Source organism: Kogia breviceps, chromosome 6 (genome assembly GCF_026419965.1).
Source record: "Kogia breviceps isolate mKogBre1 chromosome 6, mKogBre1 haplotype 1, whole genome shotgun sequence".
Classification (NCBI taxonomy): domain Eukaryota; kingdom Metazoa; phylum Chordata; class Mammalia; order Artiodactyla; family Physeteridae; genus Kogia; species Kogia breviceps.
In genome coordinates this window covers 134,396,879-134,414,261 of record NC_081315.1, presented here as the reverse complement: position 1 = coordinate 134,414,261, position 17,383 = coordinate 134,396,879, and the positions used below count along the sequence as shown (strand labels likewise).

General features: G+C 36.1%; 2 protein-coding genes across 13 annotated transcripts in view; one reads left to right on the top strand and one right to left on the bottom strand.

Annotated features, from left to right (window-relative positions):
• The window catches only part of C6H4orf33 (chromosome 6 C4orf33 homolog), a 57,550-nt gene extending 54,774 nt beyond the window's left edge, over positions 1 to 2,776 (bottom strand). For 4 of the 9 annotated variants that reach the window (XR_010841153.1, XM_067036671.1, XM_067036672.1 and 1 more), the window contains exons 1-2: positions 2,488 to 2,755; positions 1,088 to 1,138 (exon numbers count right to left, since the gene is read on the bottom strand). Coding sequence is in view for 2 of the 9 variants with exons in the window: in XM_067036671.1 (XP_066892772.1) it covers positions 1,088 to 1,138; positions 2,488 to 2,559 (123 nt within the window). In the remaining 7 variants the exon portion in view is untranslated. Of the gene's footprint in view, positions 1 to 1,087; positions 1,139 to 2,380; positions 2,440 to 2,487 lie in introns of those variants that run through there. The other 5 variants (XM_067036673.1, XM_067036675.1, XM_067036674.1 and 2 more) reach the window with 5 other exon arrangements.
• SCLT1 (sodium channel and clathrin linker 1) overlaps positions 2,436 to 17,383 on the top strand; it is a 232,377-nt gene continuing 217,429 nt past the window's right edge. For 2 of the 4 annotated variants that reach the window (XM_067036667.1, XM_067036668.1), the window contains exon 1: positions 2,436 to 3,203. Coding sequence is in view for 2 of the 4 variants with exons in the window: in XM_067036666.1 (XP_066892767.1) it covers positions 3,344 to 3,377 (34 nt within the window). In the remaining 2 variants the exon portion in view is untranslated. Of the gene's footprint in view, positions 3,378 to 17,383 lie in introns of all 4 variants that reach the window. The other 2 variants (XM_067036666.1, XM_059067135.2) reach the window with 1 other exon arrangement.

Genomic DNA, 17,383 nt, shown 5'->3' with positions numbered 1-17,383 from the left:
AGTTGCTGAGTTACCAAAACTTTAATAGGATCTATGCATTTAATTCAGCAAGGAGTCACTACACCTGAGCATCACAGCTACTCTGAGAAGAGCATGCATATTCTACAGGTTTAAGTAGTTACTGTAATTTTCTCCCAGTCTGCAAGAGCAGATATTACACTGGGGTGTTGCCATTATTCAGATATTTTCAGTTAAAATATTAAGCTAAGCCATATGAAATTTTGGAAAAAATCAACAATTTCACATGGTTCAGCCTAAATATATTCTGCTTATAACATACTTTAAAAAACTTTCTTGGGGGAAAAACAACTTTTGTGTTTGCTTTAACAGAATGTTTATTTTTGTTTTATAAAAATCACCTGGTGGGAGAGGGAAATGGGGAGTTGTTCCATAGGTACAGAGTTTCAGTCATGCAAGATGAAACCGTTCTAGAGATCTGCTGTACAGCAATGTGCATAGAGTTAACAAATACTGTGCTTGACACTTTAAAAATTAAGAGTAGATTTCATGTTATGTGTTTTTTACTACAATAATTATAATAATAAAAAAGACAAGCTTAAAAAGAGAGATTGAATTTCTAGGCCACCCTTCTCTTGGTTGGTCAAATAAACATAATTATTAAGAGTTTTTTAAAAATCACTTTTTATGGCATTTAATAATATCAGACAATGTTAAAAAGAAGTTTTGATCCTAGCTTAAACTTCCAACTTTGTATTCTTCATGATGCTTTCCCCACAATACTAGGTACTCAATGTCAATTTACTGCATAAATTAATATTAGTGAAATCTATTAATTTTTAGGGCTTTCCTTATTGCAGAAATATATCAATATAAAAAACATGAATCAGTGACTAGATAATGGTTTAACACATACTAAGTACTTTTCTCTCCTTCTCATTCCTTGTACTCAATTACAGTAATAGATACTTCCTATGCACACACATTCTTTAAATTAATTCCTTCATCAGATACTTATTGAGTGCTCATTGTGTTCCAGGACTATGATGGAGCCTGGAGTCAAACTACAAAACAATATGATAGACATTGCAGGAAGAAGCACGAAGTAAGTACAAAGGAAAGCACCTACCTTGGGGTAAGTGGGTGGAGGACAGAAGGGAAGCTTTAAGAAGGAAGAACACTAGAGAGGATGTGAAAGTGAAAGTGAAATCATAGCAACTTTGTTTCTTACAGATGAAAATTATTTTGAAAGTACATTAAAATTCAACCAGTAAAAATCTTGTAACCAAAAAAAAAAAAAAAAGGCACCAACAAACAAACAAACCACCACACCTCAAAACTCAAAAACTATATAGTTTGTATTGACCTTGACCATCTAGGCCAAATAATTCAAGTACAGAGATAAAAACTCCAATTTCGGATATTTAATTTTTGCAATGTGAAGACCACCTCATCATTTACATCCAGAAAGTACTGTTTGCTTTCACCCATACTAATATATCTTATCAACTTCTAGTGTAAATGTAGAGTTAAGTTTATGACTACTTGTTTGGTGCCAAGTTAAATCACCCTATGACAGTGTGCAAGGTTCAAATGTAGGGGACGATACAAACAAGTCGTTGGGGAGTCAGAGAGACATTCCTGAAGAAAAAGCCACACACTGACTTCAAAAAAGAGTTGAAGTTTGCACTTTCAATTTTTCCTTCCCACAAGTTTTTGTGTTAACTTCATGGCCACTGAAAACCAGATCAAGTTCAATCTTCACTAACTCAAAGCTAAATTAAAGTTTTTATAGTTATTAGATGTGTCTCCATATGTAACAACCAGTCTTTAGAGGAAGGTCCATCTCATTCTCTTAATAGTGAGTATGGAGAAAACCCGTAACAGGACTTCGAATACCTAACTGGATACAGCTGGACGCATTTTTAAAAGTTCTTAATACATTCTGCTAACATTACTTTGTTTATATAACAGTATCAGTACAAACAACAAAAACTTCTTAAACTGTTAAAAAGAAAGCTAAATCGACTACTTCTATGACATGTCTATTTAGAAACTTTACCTCAACCCATAAAAACACATATTTGATTAAAAAGCACTAAAACTGGTGGCTGGCTTCAAGTTAATGTTTTGATTGCTGGGACTGAAATTTCCTCTAAAAATAATGATAAGCTTTAAATCCAGACATAATCATTTTTTAAAGATGGGGATTGTAATCGGTATACAAATGTAAAGTTTTACCTCATTATTTCTTGCAAAAAATGTGAATTTGTCTTTCCTTTTTTTGAGGAATCAAAGTTATCTCTAAAGAAATAACTGCTGAATTTGCAGGATCTTTGGAGTACTTCTAACTACATGTCTTATCGCCACGCGGTTAACTATTTAAACAACAGCTGTGTCCTTTCTCCAAAGACCCACGTACTTAGTTTCTGGGGATTACCCAATTCATACCCAGAATCCTCCAGCTTTGGAGGTAGACTCTGAAGACGCCAGTCTGGGTTCAGACCGCAGACGCAGAAACCTACGTACTTTCCAACCATCCGCTTTGGCCAGCGAGTTCTCCCAGTCCGGAAGTGTTAGGTAACAAAGATACGGGGGCATTTAAAATATGTAGTTAATGCCCTACCTATGTTTACATTTTGGGGGTTTTCGTTTTAAAAAAGGAATAAAAGAAACAAACAAACAAACAAACAAAAAACCGCTGGGCCCAGCCATCCTAGGACACAGGCCCACCAGCTTGTCCGCCGCCACACAGGTGGCTCAGCCGGCTGTCATCCAGGTTTCCACAGCTGCGCCCACCGCTTGACAGACAACCAATAGCGTGAGAGAACGCCAGGAAGCGAGATGACGTAAACGCCGACGCCTGCGTGTTGACGCAGGCGGCGTCACCGTCTCCAAGGAGCGGTCTGGGGCACCGGTTTCAAAGTCGCAGGGCGGGCCGAGTGGACTTCCGTTGCTTGCCCCGGGCTTCTCGGCAGTACTGCAGTCGCTCCCCGCTCCGTCAAGGACGCCGCCACCCGGCTGCCCGCCAGCTCTCTCGGCGCTCTCCTGAGTGGCCCAACACGACCCCGAGTGACCCGCGGGACGCCTGTACATCCCTGGTCGCACCTGGCTGGGATTTGGGTGAACGTGGAACAGAATTCACTTGGCGGGTCCCCAGCAAACCTGAAATCTTGTGTCTCACTTGAGCGAGGGACTCGGCTGGGACTCGGGAGAAGGAGGTGCGGCGGGGCTGTTGACGCCACGTGAGTAGGATGCTGATTACACCGCTCAAGTGGTAGACAACCTCCGAAGCGTTGCTTTAGATTTGTTTTCCCGCACAGCGAGCTTTGTGTCTTTTTAAGAAAAGTAAAGGTGGTGAAAGCGTCAAACAAATTGTATCTAAATGGCCACAGAAATCGACTTTCTGCGAGATCAGAGTAAGCTCCACATTCCTTTATCTAGAATTCTTATATGTAATGTTTAATGTCGTCATCATTGATTAATATTTTCTGAATGCCTGTTGGGTGCATGGAAATTTGTAAAAACTTAAAAGAAGATAACTGCAGGAAAAGCTTGATAGTATATATGAGGATATGTATACATTTCAGCAGAACCGTTTAGTAAATACCGATAGGTTCCTTAAGCTAATGTGGGACTCTGCTACATGCGTGTTTGTTATGCTCCTTGCATGCTCTGGAGAAATTAGAGGGCTAATGGCCAGGAAGAGTTTCCAAGTATGCAGTTAGAACCTAGAGACACAGCTCTGGCCATTTGTTCAAAAGATGTTCATTGAACTCCTCCTGTTTCTATTATGTGCCAGGCGCTATACCAGCATAGCTATTACAAAGATGAGGAAGACTGTTATACCCTCAAGAATTTAATATGAGGAGAGAAGTATATAAATTCCATAAATACACTGAAGTGGCAGTAACTGCCAACTCTTTTTCCTCAATTTCCTCACAGCGTTGTTCAAATGATTAAATGACCGTTAAAATATGTATAGGATTTAGAATAGTATCTGACATAGTGCTAAACAAATATTAACTATTACACGGTTATAATTTACTGTGGTGAAGGAAGGTGCCATTTGGGCTGAAACTTGAAGCACTAATATAAATTTACTAGATAAAGAACTGTGTAGTCGAGTAGAACAATATTTACAACATTGAAGGGATTAGGAATATGCTTTGTTAGAAACTTTTAAGAAGGTTGGTTTGAATGGAATATGATGTATGTAGGGAAATGGCAAATGGAGCTGAAAGGAAAGAATTTGGCTAGATAGTAAAGGACCTTGTCTGCTGTGTGTTCAGGAGTTTGGACCATTGCACAGGTTGTAGGAATCACTGAAAGGAATTCAGTTGAGAGTAACCGATCAGATTGTGATTTACTTGAAAAGCCCAGTTGGCTGTTATGAGGAACATGCATTACGTCAGAGTGCAGTTAGGCAATTGTTGTCATTATCCAGGTAAGAAGTGAACTAAGATAGGTTCAGTGAGATTGGAGATGAAGGGATTTGGAAGAAAGAGGTACAGGGCAACTCAGGTTTTTTGCTTGCTTGAGCAATGGAGAAAGTAGGGAAAAAGTGGTACATTCCATTTTGGAAGCATCATAGACCAGTGGTTGAGAACTCAGCCTCTGGATTCAGTCTGTCTGGGCTCATATTTTAGCTCTCTTTCTAGGTCTTTGACCTTGGGCAAGTTACTTAGCTTCTCTATACCTCAATTTTTTCATTTGTAAAATGGGTATAATAGCACAATAACTCTCATGGGGTTGTTGTGAGGATTAAATGAGATGATGCAAATAAAGCACTTAGCATGGTGTCTAGCACATATTAAGTGCACAGTTTATATTATCTAAAATCATTAATGACATTGTAATGAAACTATAACATTAGCATTATTTCTTAGGTTTGAAGTGGGAATATCCCTTATTCCATAAGGAGGACTAGCTGGCCACCATCTGAGTGGTGTGGGACAAGAATTGGTGTTGAGTAGTTTGGTTGGGGTAGGGAGAGTTCCTGAGGCACTCATAAACTATGAGTTTTAGAGGAATTCACCAGCCACAATTCTTAAATAAAACTGAAGTCCAAATACCAGAGGGAACGATAGAAGCATAGTAAATTATTTCTTGAAAAATGAGTTCACCAGAAGACAGGGGCATGGAAGAAAGGAATCCTCAGACAAAGGGAGCAGAAGAAGCAAAGGCTTGGAGGCTTGAAATAACTGCTTATTCAGGAAGTTGGAGCATGGAATGGTAGGGTTTGCATGAAGAGATGAGAATGAGTGTTAGACGTCTATGAACTTCCCCTTTTTTCCTTTAACTGGACCTCATATGCCAGGTAGAGCTGGTGGGTAACCCCATTAGTTGACCAGCTGAACACCAGTTCAGGTAAATGTAGAAGGCTTGCCCTTCTCCCACTTCCCTCTGACCTTCTCTTTATTGCCCTCTGTTGATTTTGGGCCTCCTTTCATTTGTCCTAGCATATTTACAGTACACCATTCTTCTACCTCCATCTGAGAAGGGAGACCTGATAGTCTTTGGGGACCTGTTCAAAGAGGGACTTGTATATTCTTGCATCCTTTATCAAAGATAAGGTGACCATATGTGTGTGGGTTTATCTCTGGGCTTTCTATCCTGTTCCATTGATCTATATTTCTGTTTTTGTGCCAGTACCATACTGTCTTTTTTTTTTTTTTTTTTTTGGTGGTACGCGGGCCTCTCACTGTTGTGGCCTCTCCCGTCGCGGAGCACAGGCTCCAGACGCACAGGCTCAGTGGCCATGGCTCACGGGCCCAGCTGCTCTGCAGCATGTGGGATCTTCCTGGACCGGAGAACAAACCCATGTCCCCTGCATCGGCAGGTGGATTCACAACCACTGAGGCACCAGGGAAGCCCTAGCATATTGTCTTGAATATTTTAGCTTTGTAGTATACTCTGAAGTCAGGGAGCCTGATTCCTCCAGCTCTGTTTTTCGTTTTCAAGGTTGCTTTGGCTATTTGGGGTCTTTTGCGTTTCCATACAAATTGTGAAACTTTTTGTTCTGGTTCTGTGAAAAATGCCAATGATAGTTTCATAGGGATTGCATTGAATCTGTAGATTGCTCTGGGTAGTATAGTCATTTTCACAATGTTGATTCTTCCAATCCAAGAACATGGTATATCTCTCCATCTATTTATATCATCTTTAATTTCTTTCATCAGTGTCTTATAATTTTCTGCATACAGGTCTTTTGTCTCCCTAGGTAGGTTTATTCCTAGATATTTTATTCTTTTTGTTGCAGTGGTAATTGGGAGTGCCTTCTTAATTTCACTTTCAGATTTTTCATCATTAGTGTATAGGAATGCTAGAAATTTCTGTGCATTAATTTTGTATTCTGCTGCTTTGCCAAATTCATTGATTAGCTCTAGTAGTTTTCTGATAGCATCTTTAGGATTCTCTGTGTTTAGTATCATGTCATCTGCAAACAGTGACAGCTTTACTTCTTCCTTTCTGATTTGGATTCCTTTTATATCTTTTTCTTCTCTGATTGCTGTAGCTAAAACTTCCAAAACTATGTTGAATAAGAGTGGTGAGAGTGGGCAACCTTGTCTTGTTCCTGATCTTAGTGGAAATGGTTTCAGTTTTTCACCATTGAGGACGATGTTGGCTGTGGGTTTGTCATATATGGCCTTTCTTATGTTGAGGAAAGTTCCCTCTATGCCTACTTTCTGCAGGGTTTTAATCATAAATGGGTGTTGATTTTTGTCAAAAGCTTTCTCTGCATCTGTTGAGATGATTATATGGTTTTTCTCCTTCAATTTGTTAACATGGTTTATCACATTGATTGATTTGCATATATTGAGGAATCCTTGCATTCCTGGGATAAAGTCCACTTGATCATGGTGTATGATCCTTTCAATGTGCTCTTGAATTCTGTTTGCTAGTATTTTATTGAGGATTTTTGCATCTATGTTCATCAGTGATATTGGCCTATAGTCTTCTTTCTTTGTGACATCTTTGTCTGGTTTTGGTGTCAGGGTGATGGTGGCCTCATAGAATGAGTTTGGGAGTATTCCTCCCTCTGCTATATTTTGGAAGAGTTTGAGGATGGGTATTAGCTCTTCTCTGAGTGTTTGATAGAATTCGCCTGTGAAGGCATCTGGTCCTGGGCTTTTGTTTGTTGGAAGATTTTAAATCACAGTTTCAATTTCAGTGCTTGTGATTGGTCTGTTCATATTTTCTCTTTCTTCCTGGTTCAGTCTTGGAAGGTTGTGCATTTCTAAGAATTTGTCCATTTCTTCCAGGTTGTCCATTTATTGGCATATCATTGTTTGTAGTAATCTCTCATTATCCTTTGTATTTCTGTAAGTGGTGCTGGGAAAACTGGACAGGTACATGTAAAAGTATGAAATTAGAACACTCCCTAACACCATACACAACAATAAACTCAAAATGGATTAAAGACCTAAATGTAAGGCCAGACAGTATCAAACTCTTAGAGGAAAACGTAGGCAGAACACTCTATGACATATATCACAGCAAGATCCTTTTTGACCCACCTCCTAGAGAAATGGAAATAAAAACAAAAATAAACAAATGGGACCTAATGAAACTTAAAAGCTTTTTGCACAGCAAAGGAAACCATAAAGAAGACAAAAAGACAACCCTCAGAATGGGAGAAAATATTTGCAAATGAAGCAACTGACAAAGGATTAATCTCCAAAATTTACAAGCAGCTCATGCAGCTCAATAACAAAAAAACAAACAACCGAATCCAAAAATGGGCAGAAGACCTAAATAAACATTTCTCCAAAGAAGATATACAGATTGCCAACAAACACATGAAAGAATGCTCAACATCATTAATCATTAGAGAAATGCAAATCAAAACTACAATGAGATATCATCTCACACTGGTCAGAATGGCCATCAAAAAATCTAGAAACAATAAATGCTGGAGAGGGTGTGGAGAAAAGGGAATCCTCTTGCACTGTTGGTGGGAATGTAAATTGATATAGCCACTGTGGAGAACAGTATGGAGGTTCCTTAAAAAATTAAAAATAGAACTACCATATGACCCAGCAATCCCACTACTGGGCATATACCCTGAGAAAACTATATTTCAAAAGGAGTCATGTACCAAAATGTTCATTGCAGTTCTATTTACAGTAGCCAGGACATGGAAGTAACCTAAGTGTCCATCAACAGATGATAGGATAAAGAAGATGTGACACATATAAACAATGGAATATTACTCAGCCATAAAAAGAAATGAAATTGATTTATTTGTAGTGAGGTGGATGGACCTAGAGTGTCATACAGAGTGAAGAAAGTCAGAAAGAGAAAGACAAATACTGTATGCTAACACATATATATGGAAACTAAAAAAAAAAAAAAGTCATGAAGAACCTAGGGGCAAGATGGGAATAAAGACACAGACCTACTAGAGCATGGACTTGAGGATATGGGGAGGGGGAAGGGTAAGCTGTGACAAAGTGAGAGAGTGGCATGGACACATATACACTACCAAAAGTAAAATAGATAGCTAATGGGAAGCAGCCGCATAGCCCAGGGAGATTAGCTTGGTGCTTTGTGACCACCTAGAGGGGTGGGATGGGGAGGGTGGGAGGGAGGGAGATGCAAGAGGGAAGAGATATGAGAACATATGCATATGTATAGCTGATTCACTTTGTTATAAATCAGAAACTAATACACCATTGTAAAGCATTTGTACTCCAGTAAAGATGTTAAAAAAAAAAAAAAGTAAGTGTGTTTCCTATGCTAAAAAAAAAAAAAGAGGGACTTGTATTATCAAACTGAGGAGTGAAGAATTCATTCTTGTAGTGGGTGTTATAACTAGTAGGGATGGATTCTTTTTTTTTCTTCTTTCTTTTCATTCTCCTAAGAGTGTCTTTCATGGAGCAGAAGTTTTTAATTTTGATGAAGTTCAATTCATCAATTTGTTCTTTTATAGATGTATCATATCTAAGAAATCTTTGCCTTACTCAAGGCTGCAAAGATTATCTTCTATGTGGTCTAGAAGTTTTGTAGTTTTAGGTTTTATATTCGACATGAAACATTTTGAGGTAAATTTTGTACATGGTGTAAGGTAAAGGTCAAGATTCACTTTTTTTGTATATGGATGCCCAATTAAAAAGACTATCCTTTCTCCATTAAATTACCTTTGCATCTTTGTTAGAAATCAGTTGTACATATTTGTGTAGATCCATTTCTGTTCTGTTCTGTTCTGTTGATTATCTGGAAACCAGTATCCTACTCGTGATTATTACAGTTTTATAGTAAGTTAGATAGTGTTGGCCTTTCAGATTTGTTCTTTTTCACAGTTGTTTTGACTATCATAGGTCCTTTGCACTTCCATATACATTTGAGAATCAGCTTGTCAATTTCTACAAAAAAGGTTCTGGGATTTTGATAGGCATTGTATTGACTTTCTTGATCAATTTGTGTAGAATTCATTTAATGATATTGAGTCCTCGGACAAATGAAAAAATATATCTCTCAATTGATATAGCTCTTCTTTAATTTTTTCTTAGTAATATTTTATAATTTTTAGTATTTATGTTTTGCACATATTTTTGTCAGATTTATCCCTGTGTATTGCTGTTTTTGATACTGTTGTAAATGGTATTATTCTTTTACTTTCAATTTCTGAATTATCATTGCTAGTATATAGAAATACTTTTTGTTCATGTGTGTGTGTGTGTATGTGTATTTTACCCTACCATCTTTCAAAGCTCACTTATTCTAGTAGGTTTTATATAGAGTCCATCAGATTTTCTACATTGACAATCTTTTCATCTGTAAATGAAGACTGTTTTACTTCTTCGTTTCCACTTTGGATGCCTTTCATTTCATCTTGCTTTCTTGCACTGGCTAGAACCTTGAGTACATTGTTGAACAGAAGTGGTTGGAATGGACATCCTTGTGTTGTTGCTGATTTTAGGGAGAAAGCATCTGGTTTTCAAAATTAAATATGATACTAGCTGTAGTTTTTTCATAGATGTTCTTATTAGGTTGAGGATGTTCATTTCTATTCCCAGTTTTCTGAGAGTTTTTATCAGAATGAGTGTAGGATTATTTTTCCAAATGTTTTTTTCTGCATTTATTGAGATGATCAAATGTTTTTTCCATTTTTAGTTTTTTAATAGGGTGATTTATATAGATTACTTTTCAATGTTAAACCTGCCTTTTTGAGATAAACTCTTCTTGGTCCTAATGTATTATTCTTTTTATATATTGTTGAATTTGATTATCGAAAAAGTTTATTTAAAATCTTAACATCTGTGTACATAACACCTTTTTTTAAAAAAACTTTTTTTGGCCGTGCCGCGGCATGTGGGCTCTTAGTTCCCCAACCGGGGATCGAACCTGGGCCCCCTGCCTTGGGAGCACAGAGTCTTACCCACTGGACCACCAGGGAAGTCCCATGAAGCCTTTAAAAAATTTTTTTCTAATGTCTTCGTCTGGTTTTGGTATCAAGTAATGCTGGCCTCACAATTACTTGGAAAATATTTTGTCCTCTTCAGTTTTCTGGAAGACGTTTGTGTAGAATTGGTATTATTTCTTCCTTAAATGTTTGGTAGAATTCACCAGTGAAGCCAACTGGATCTAGAGCTTTCTTTGTGGGAAGATTTTAAACTGTAAATTGAATTGCTTTAATAAAGAGTTAGTACTCTTTTGTTTATGCAAGACAGACCCTTCACAGATCTTATACATATAGAGTTCTCTCTCTGTACAGCTTTCTCTCCTATTGTTTGTCCTGCCAACTCTAGTTTACTTGGTTTCCACTGAGTCTCAGCTTCATCTCCTTAGCTCAAAGGATTTGCTGATCTCTGCTTGCATTTTCCCTTCTTGTCTGTGGCCAGAAATGTTGCTCAAGTTAGTAAGCTGGGACAATCACAGGGCTCACTTCATTTGTTTTGTGTCTGTCATTATCAGTGTCTGATGTGTGTTTGCCTGGCAAACCATTGTTTCATTTGTTTGTTTTTTTTGGTGTGTCAGGTGGGAAAGTGGACCATTTTACTTATCTTGAGCATAAGCAGAAGTCCTATTCAATTTGCCCTACTTTTGAAATCTTAAACACAAATGTCTTACTCCCACTATAACTGTTCTTTGACCTCATTGAGACCTCTATTCTTTGAACCCTTCATTTTCTTCCATTTCCTTAACTCCTTCCCAGCTTGTTTTTACTACTTTCTTACATAGGCTGTAACAGTTTCCTATTGGTTCATCTGTTCTCTTGTAAGTAATCTTAATGTGATTATGCCCCTGCTTTTCTGTATCACATGCCTGGTAACACCTTATCCTGAGTTTGATTTTACAGTTCTCATACCCATCTGTTCCATAACCATAGATAAAAACCTCCTGGATAAGTGCCACCACAGTTTCAAGGTTATCTCATAACTAATAAGTAATTGGGCTGGGATTTGAACCCAGGCAGTCTAGTTTGAACCCAGTGTCTGTCTTCTTTACTACCCAGCAAAGACACTTGCATGAAAGAAAAATTATAGGCCTGTTTTACTTATGCACACAGAAACTAAAATCCTAAATAAAATATTAATAAATTGAATCCATCAATGAATATAAGTTCATGTGTGTGTTTGTGTGTGCGTAGATATATAATATACATACAGTCATCTTCATACTGGGTTCATCCCACCAATGGAAGGGTAGTTAGCATTAGAAAATTATTCATAAGAGAAGACCTAGATTAATGGAGCAACATATCAAATTTATGGAGTAGCGCACTCAATATAGTAAACATGTCAATTTCCCCACAAATTAATGGGTAGATTCAATGCAGTCCCAAACCTAGATTTGACAACATGGTTCTAAAATCTATGTTGATGAGCTAGGAGTAGCTGAAGGAGTTTTAAAGAGCATCAAGGTGGAAAATTTTATTTTACCAGTTATTAAGACTGATTATAAATATCCAATTATTAAATCAATATTATATTGGCAGATAGATAAATACATAGATCAGTTAGCACAGAAACACATCTCCAGACATTTGTTATCTGAAAGAACAGGCAACACAAATCAGTGGGAAAGGATAGGTTGTTCAACAAATGGTGCTACGATATAATTGGGTATCCAAATGGGAAAGAAAAAATAATAAAGATATCTTTCTCACACCATATAGAAAAATTATCTCCAGATTGATTGAAGGAATAAATTCTCTTTAAACTTTCAGAAAAACATTTAACAAGGTGTCTTTTTGATGTCAGGATCATAGAAGATTTCTTAAAGAGACAAACATTTTTGATTGAAAGGAAAATATATATGAATAGATGACATTAGAAATAAAAACTTGGATATCACAAGAATCATCATCAATGTAATGACTAGCCCAGCCACAAGAAAAGAGACTATATTTATAATAAATATAATGAAGAGTTGATTACCATTCACAATTTAAAAAGTTTTCACAAACAAAAATACATTCACACTAATAGAAAAATGGTAAAGAATATGATAGGTCATTTACAAAAAATAAAACCTGAAGAGCTACTAAAAATATGAAAATGTCAATCTCATCTGTAATCCAGAAAATGCAAATTAAACAATGAGATAAGTGCTTGTTCAATGAAGGAAATTGTAGATTTAAGTTACAGTAAAATTTCCTCCAGATTAAAGTCAGTCTGTGAAGATTGTTTTCTCTCATTAATACACAATTGACTTAACCTATTTTATTTACTGAGACATCAGATTTAGTGTTTTTTCTTATTTAAAACCCTATCAGGAACAAAAAGTAGTAGTTTGTATTGGAATTATTATATCCCTGGCCTTATCTCCAACCTCCTTTTGAGACTGAGAGAAGAGTAATAAGCAGAAACTAGATCCTAATTTTAGTGCTATGTGTCAGGTAACTCTCTTAAAAGTTCTGAGGGTAACAATAAAAGGATAATTCCTTTTAAACTCAAAGTTAAAAATGATTTAAATTATTAATACTTCATAATTTCTTATTCCTTTATCAGAATCACATATATGTCATATTTCTCCACCAAATTGTGCTTTCAAGGAAGAAACTGTTATCTGAAGTTAACCATGTAGAATGTATACATTTTGTGTGTGTAATTTTATATTTTTTAATTTAGTTGTATATATAGTTAATATATATGTGCATATATATGTATATTTGCTAATGTGTAACATGCAGAAAATAGAGAAAACAAATATAAAGCTAAGAGAATTATTACAAAGCTCAAAACTCATATAACCATAGCTCAGGTCAAAAAATAGAACATTGCTAGCACCCCAGAAGCCCTCTTGTGATCATACCCATGTCCTCCTCCCCAAAGATAATCAAAGATAACTAATAACTTTAATTTTACACTGTAAAAACTGTTTTGCCTGTGTTTGAAGTTTATATAAATGGAATCATAAACCATGCATCCTTCTGTGTTTGGCTTTTTTTATTTAATATTATGTTTTTGAGATTTATTCATACTCTTTTTTTTTTTTTTTTTTTTTTTTTTTTTTTGTGGTACACGGGCCTCTCACTGTTGTGGCCTCTCCCGTTGCGGAGCACAGGCTCCGGACGCGCAGGCTCAGCGGTCTTGGCTCACGGGCCCAGCCGCTCCGCGGCATGTAGGATCTTCCCGGACCAGGGCACAAACCCGTGTCCCCTGCATCGGCAGGCGGACTCTCAACCACTGTGCCACCAGGGAAGCCCTATTCATACTCTTGCATGTAGATGTAGTATGTTCATTTTCATTGCTATAGAATATTCTAGTTTAAATTTATCACTTTTATCTATTCTTCTTTTGATAGATACTTGCAGTTGTTTCCACTTTGGGGGCCATTGGGAAAAATGCTGTTACCAACATTTTTTGTCATGGCCGTTGGAGCTCAAGTGCACACATTTTGGTTGGGTATATTCCTAGGAATTATATGTGTGTTTAAAATTCTACTAATTTACACTCCCACCAGCAGTGTATGGGAGTTTTCTTTCTTCCATGTTGTCACCAGCATTTCTCTTTTAGTCTTAGCTCTTTATTTTATTGTAATTTTAATTTGTAGTTTCCTGATGTCTAATGAGGTTGACGACTTTTCTGTTTGTTGGGCACCTGGGTAACCTTTTTGTGAAATACTAATAAGTCTTTTTACCACTTTGTTTATAGGATTGCCTGCCTGTTAACTGATAGAAGTTCTTTGTATATTCTAGAAATAAGCCCTTTGTCAGTTATAGGAATTGAAAATACCTTCTCCATGTTTGTGGCTTGCATTTTTACTCTCTTAACAGTCTCTTTTTGATGAACAGAAGTTCTTATTTTTAATGTAGTCCAGTTTGTCATTTTTTCTTTTATGATTAGTGCTATTTGTGTTTTGATTTAAAAAATCTTTCCCTATTCTAAGGCTATAAAGACATTCTTTTTGTTCTCTTTTAGAATTTATTGTTTTGGCATTCACAGTTAGATCTTAATTTCACATAAAATTGATTTTTATGGGTGACGTTTTGTTCTTTTCCTTGAGTGTATCCAGCTGACCTAGAACCACTTACAAAAAGATTGTCCTTCTCCCCTCACTGCTCTGGAGTGTCCCTTTGATCACAATTCAGGTGCTCATATATACATGGGTATACTTCTGGATCCTGGATTCTCTTCCATTGGTCAATTTTGTTTATCCTTATATGACTATCACACAGTCTAAATGCCTATAGCTTTATAATAAATCTTGATATCTGGTAGAACAAGTCCCCCCGCCCCGGTTCTTCTTTCGCAAAATATTAGCTATTCTTGTTGCATTTCCACCTATATTTTATTTTATTTTTATTTTATAGTTTTATGGGTAGAGCATCTCATTGTTATTTTTTAAAATAGATCTTTATTGGAATATAATTGCTTCACAACACTGTGTTTCTGTTGCACACCAAAGTGAATCAGCCATATGTATACATATGTCCCTATATTTTCATTGTTATTTTAATTTGCTTTTTCCCAATGCACAATGCTTATCGTTTTCCAATGATTTACCAATGTTGATCAACTTCTACATGCTTATTTCCCATCTGTATATATTATTCTGTAAGGTGTCTACTCATATTGCCATGTTTGTTTTAATTTGGTATGTTTTTCTTATTGTGGATTTTTTCTAGTTCTTTGAGTATTTTGCGTGCAAAATCTTTCTTCAGTTATGTGTTTTGAAAATATATTCTCGTAGTCAGGGGCTTGTCTTTCCATTCTTTGAACATTGTCCTTCATAGAGTAAATAGTTTAAATTTAATAAAGTCTACATTATCAATATTTTTTCTTTCACAGATTGTGCTTTTTGTGTTGGATATGAAAACTAATTGTCAAAACTAGAACACATGTGGATTTTCTCCCAAGTTTTCCACTATAATTGTTATAGTTCTGTACTCTGTATTTAAGACAATGAATGATTTTGAATGAATTTATGTCTAAGGTGCAAAGTTTGTGTCTTTATTTTTTTATGGTCATTGATTTGTACCCTCATCATTTGTTGATGATGACTAAAGACTAAAAGTCTGTACTTTCTGTATTATTGTGCCTTTATTCCTTTGACCAAGGTCAAGTTGTCTGAATTTGCATAGGTGTACTAGTGGACTCTGTCCTGTTTATCTTTGTGTCTGTTTCAAATACCATGCTCTCTTGATTATTTTAGCTTTCTAGTAAATCTTGAAATTGGGAAATGTGAGTTCATCAACTTCTTCTTCATCAGTGTTGTCTAGACTACTCAATGCAATGTTTAAAACAAGTTTGTCCATATCTACAAAATGGCTTTTTTTGGAATTGTACTGGATCTTTAAATCAATTTAAGAAGAATTGACATCTTAATAATATCGTGGCTTTTGATGATGAACAAGGAATATATCTCAATTGATTTATTTTTCTTTCATTGCTTTCAAGAATGTTTCATCTTTTTTCTTTTTAAAAGATTTATTAAAAAATAAAAAAGAACCAGTTCATCCATTTTTCCCTGCCTCTCCCTGCCCCCATCCTCCACTTCTTGAAACCACCAATCTGTTCCCTGTATCAGTGACCTTGGTTTCTCTCTCTTCATATGATATATGTCTTTCTTTGTTACTTATTTCACTTAGCATCATGCTCTCGAGGTCCACCCATATTGTCACAAATGGCAAGATTTCATTCTTTTTTTATGGCTGAGTAGTATTCCATTGTATATATACCACAATTTCTTTATCTACTCATCCAACAATGGATATGTAGGTTGTTCCCATATCTTGGCTATTATAAGTAATGCTGCAATGAACATGGGAGTGCATATGTTTTCAAATTAGTGTTTTAATTTTCTTTAGATAAATACTCAGAAGTGGAATTGGTGGGTCATGTTTTTAGTTTTTTGAGGAACCAAAACCTACATGCTGTTTTTCATAGTAGTTGCACCAGTGTATATTTCTACAAACAGTACCCATCTCCACATCCTCACCAACACTTGTTATTTCTTGTCTTTTTGATAATAGGCATTCTAACGGGAATGAGGTGATATCTTGTTGTGGTTTTGATTTGCGTTTTCCTCATGATTAATGGTGTTGAGTATCTTTTCATGTGTCTATTAGCCATCTGTATGTCTTCTCTGGAAAAATGTCTATTCAGGTCTTCTGCCCATTTTTTAATCAAGTTGTTTGTTTTTTCGCTGTTGAGTTGTGTGAGTTCTTTGTTTATTTTAGATCTGTTCCCCTTTTCAGATATATGATTTGCAATTATTTTCTCCCGTTCAGTAGGTTGCCTTTTCATTTTATTGATAGTTTTCTTTGCTGTGCAGAGGCTTTTTCCTCTTTAAGAAGTTTAGAGGTACAGCATTTTCACTATCATCAAGTTCAGATACTTTTAAGTTTGTTTTGTAATTCATCCTGAGACCAATAGGTTATTGAAAAGTAATTTCTTACATTATGGAGATTTTTCCTGTAGTTTTTGGTTCTTCATTCTAGCCTAACTGTGCTATTATCAGGTAATAGGCCCTCTTTGGCTTTGCAGGGGAGCAAAAATAATTTTCCTCTATCCTTTTAGGTTGTTGCCTGTGACCTCCTATAGTAAAAGACAGACTAATAGGAAAAAAACAAACAAGTTTAATAACATATTTACCTTCTGTATACATTAGAGACCCAGGAAAACTGAGGAAAACTCCTTCAAATGGCCCAAGCTACAATCTTAAATAATATCTTCAGATAAAGACAAAAGAAGAGATGAGAAATTATCAGGAAAAGCACAGTAAACAGGAGAAAAGTTGTTAAGCAGATTTAAGTCATTACCTTCTCTATTCATAAAGAGTTTCTAGAGAGTTAGAGTCATCTTTCTCTTTCTGGTATAGAGAGGGAGACATGCTTACAAATAGAGTTTTCCCTTATAAATGTAAATGTCTTTTACAAAATGGTAACTTCTACTCCAGTTTTCAGAGCTTTTTCTATTCTGCTATTTCTTAAAAATTACCAGCCTAAAATAATCCTTATGACAAAGAGGCA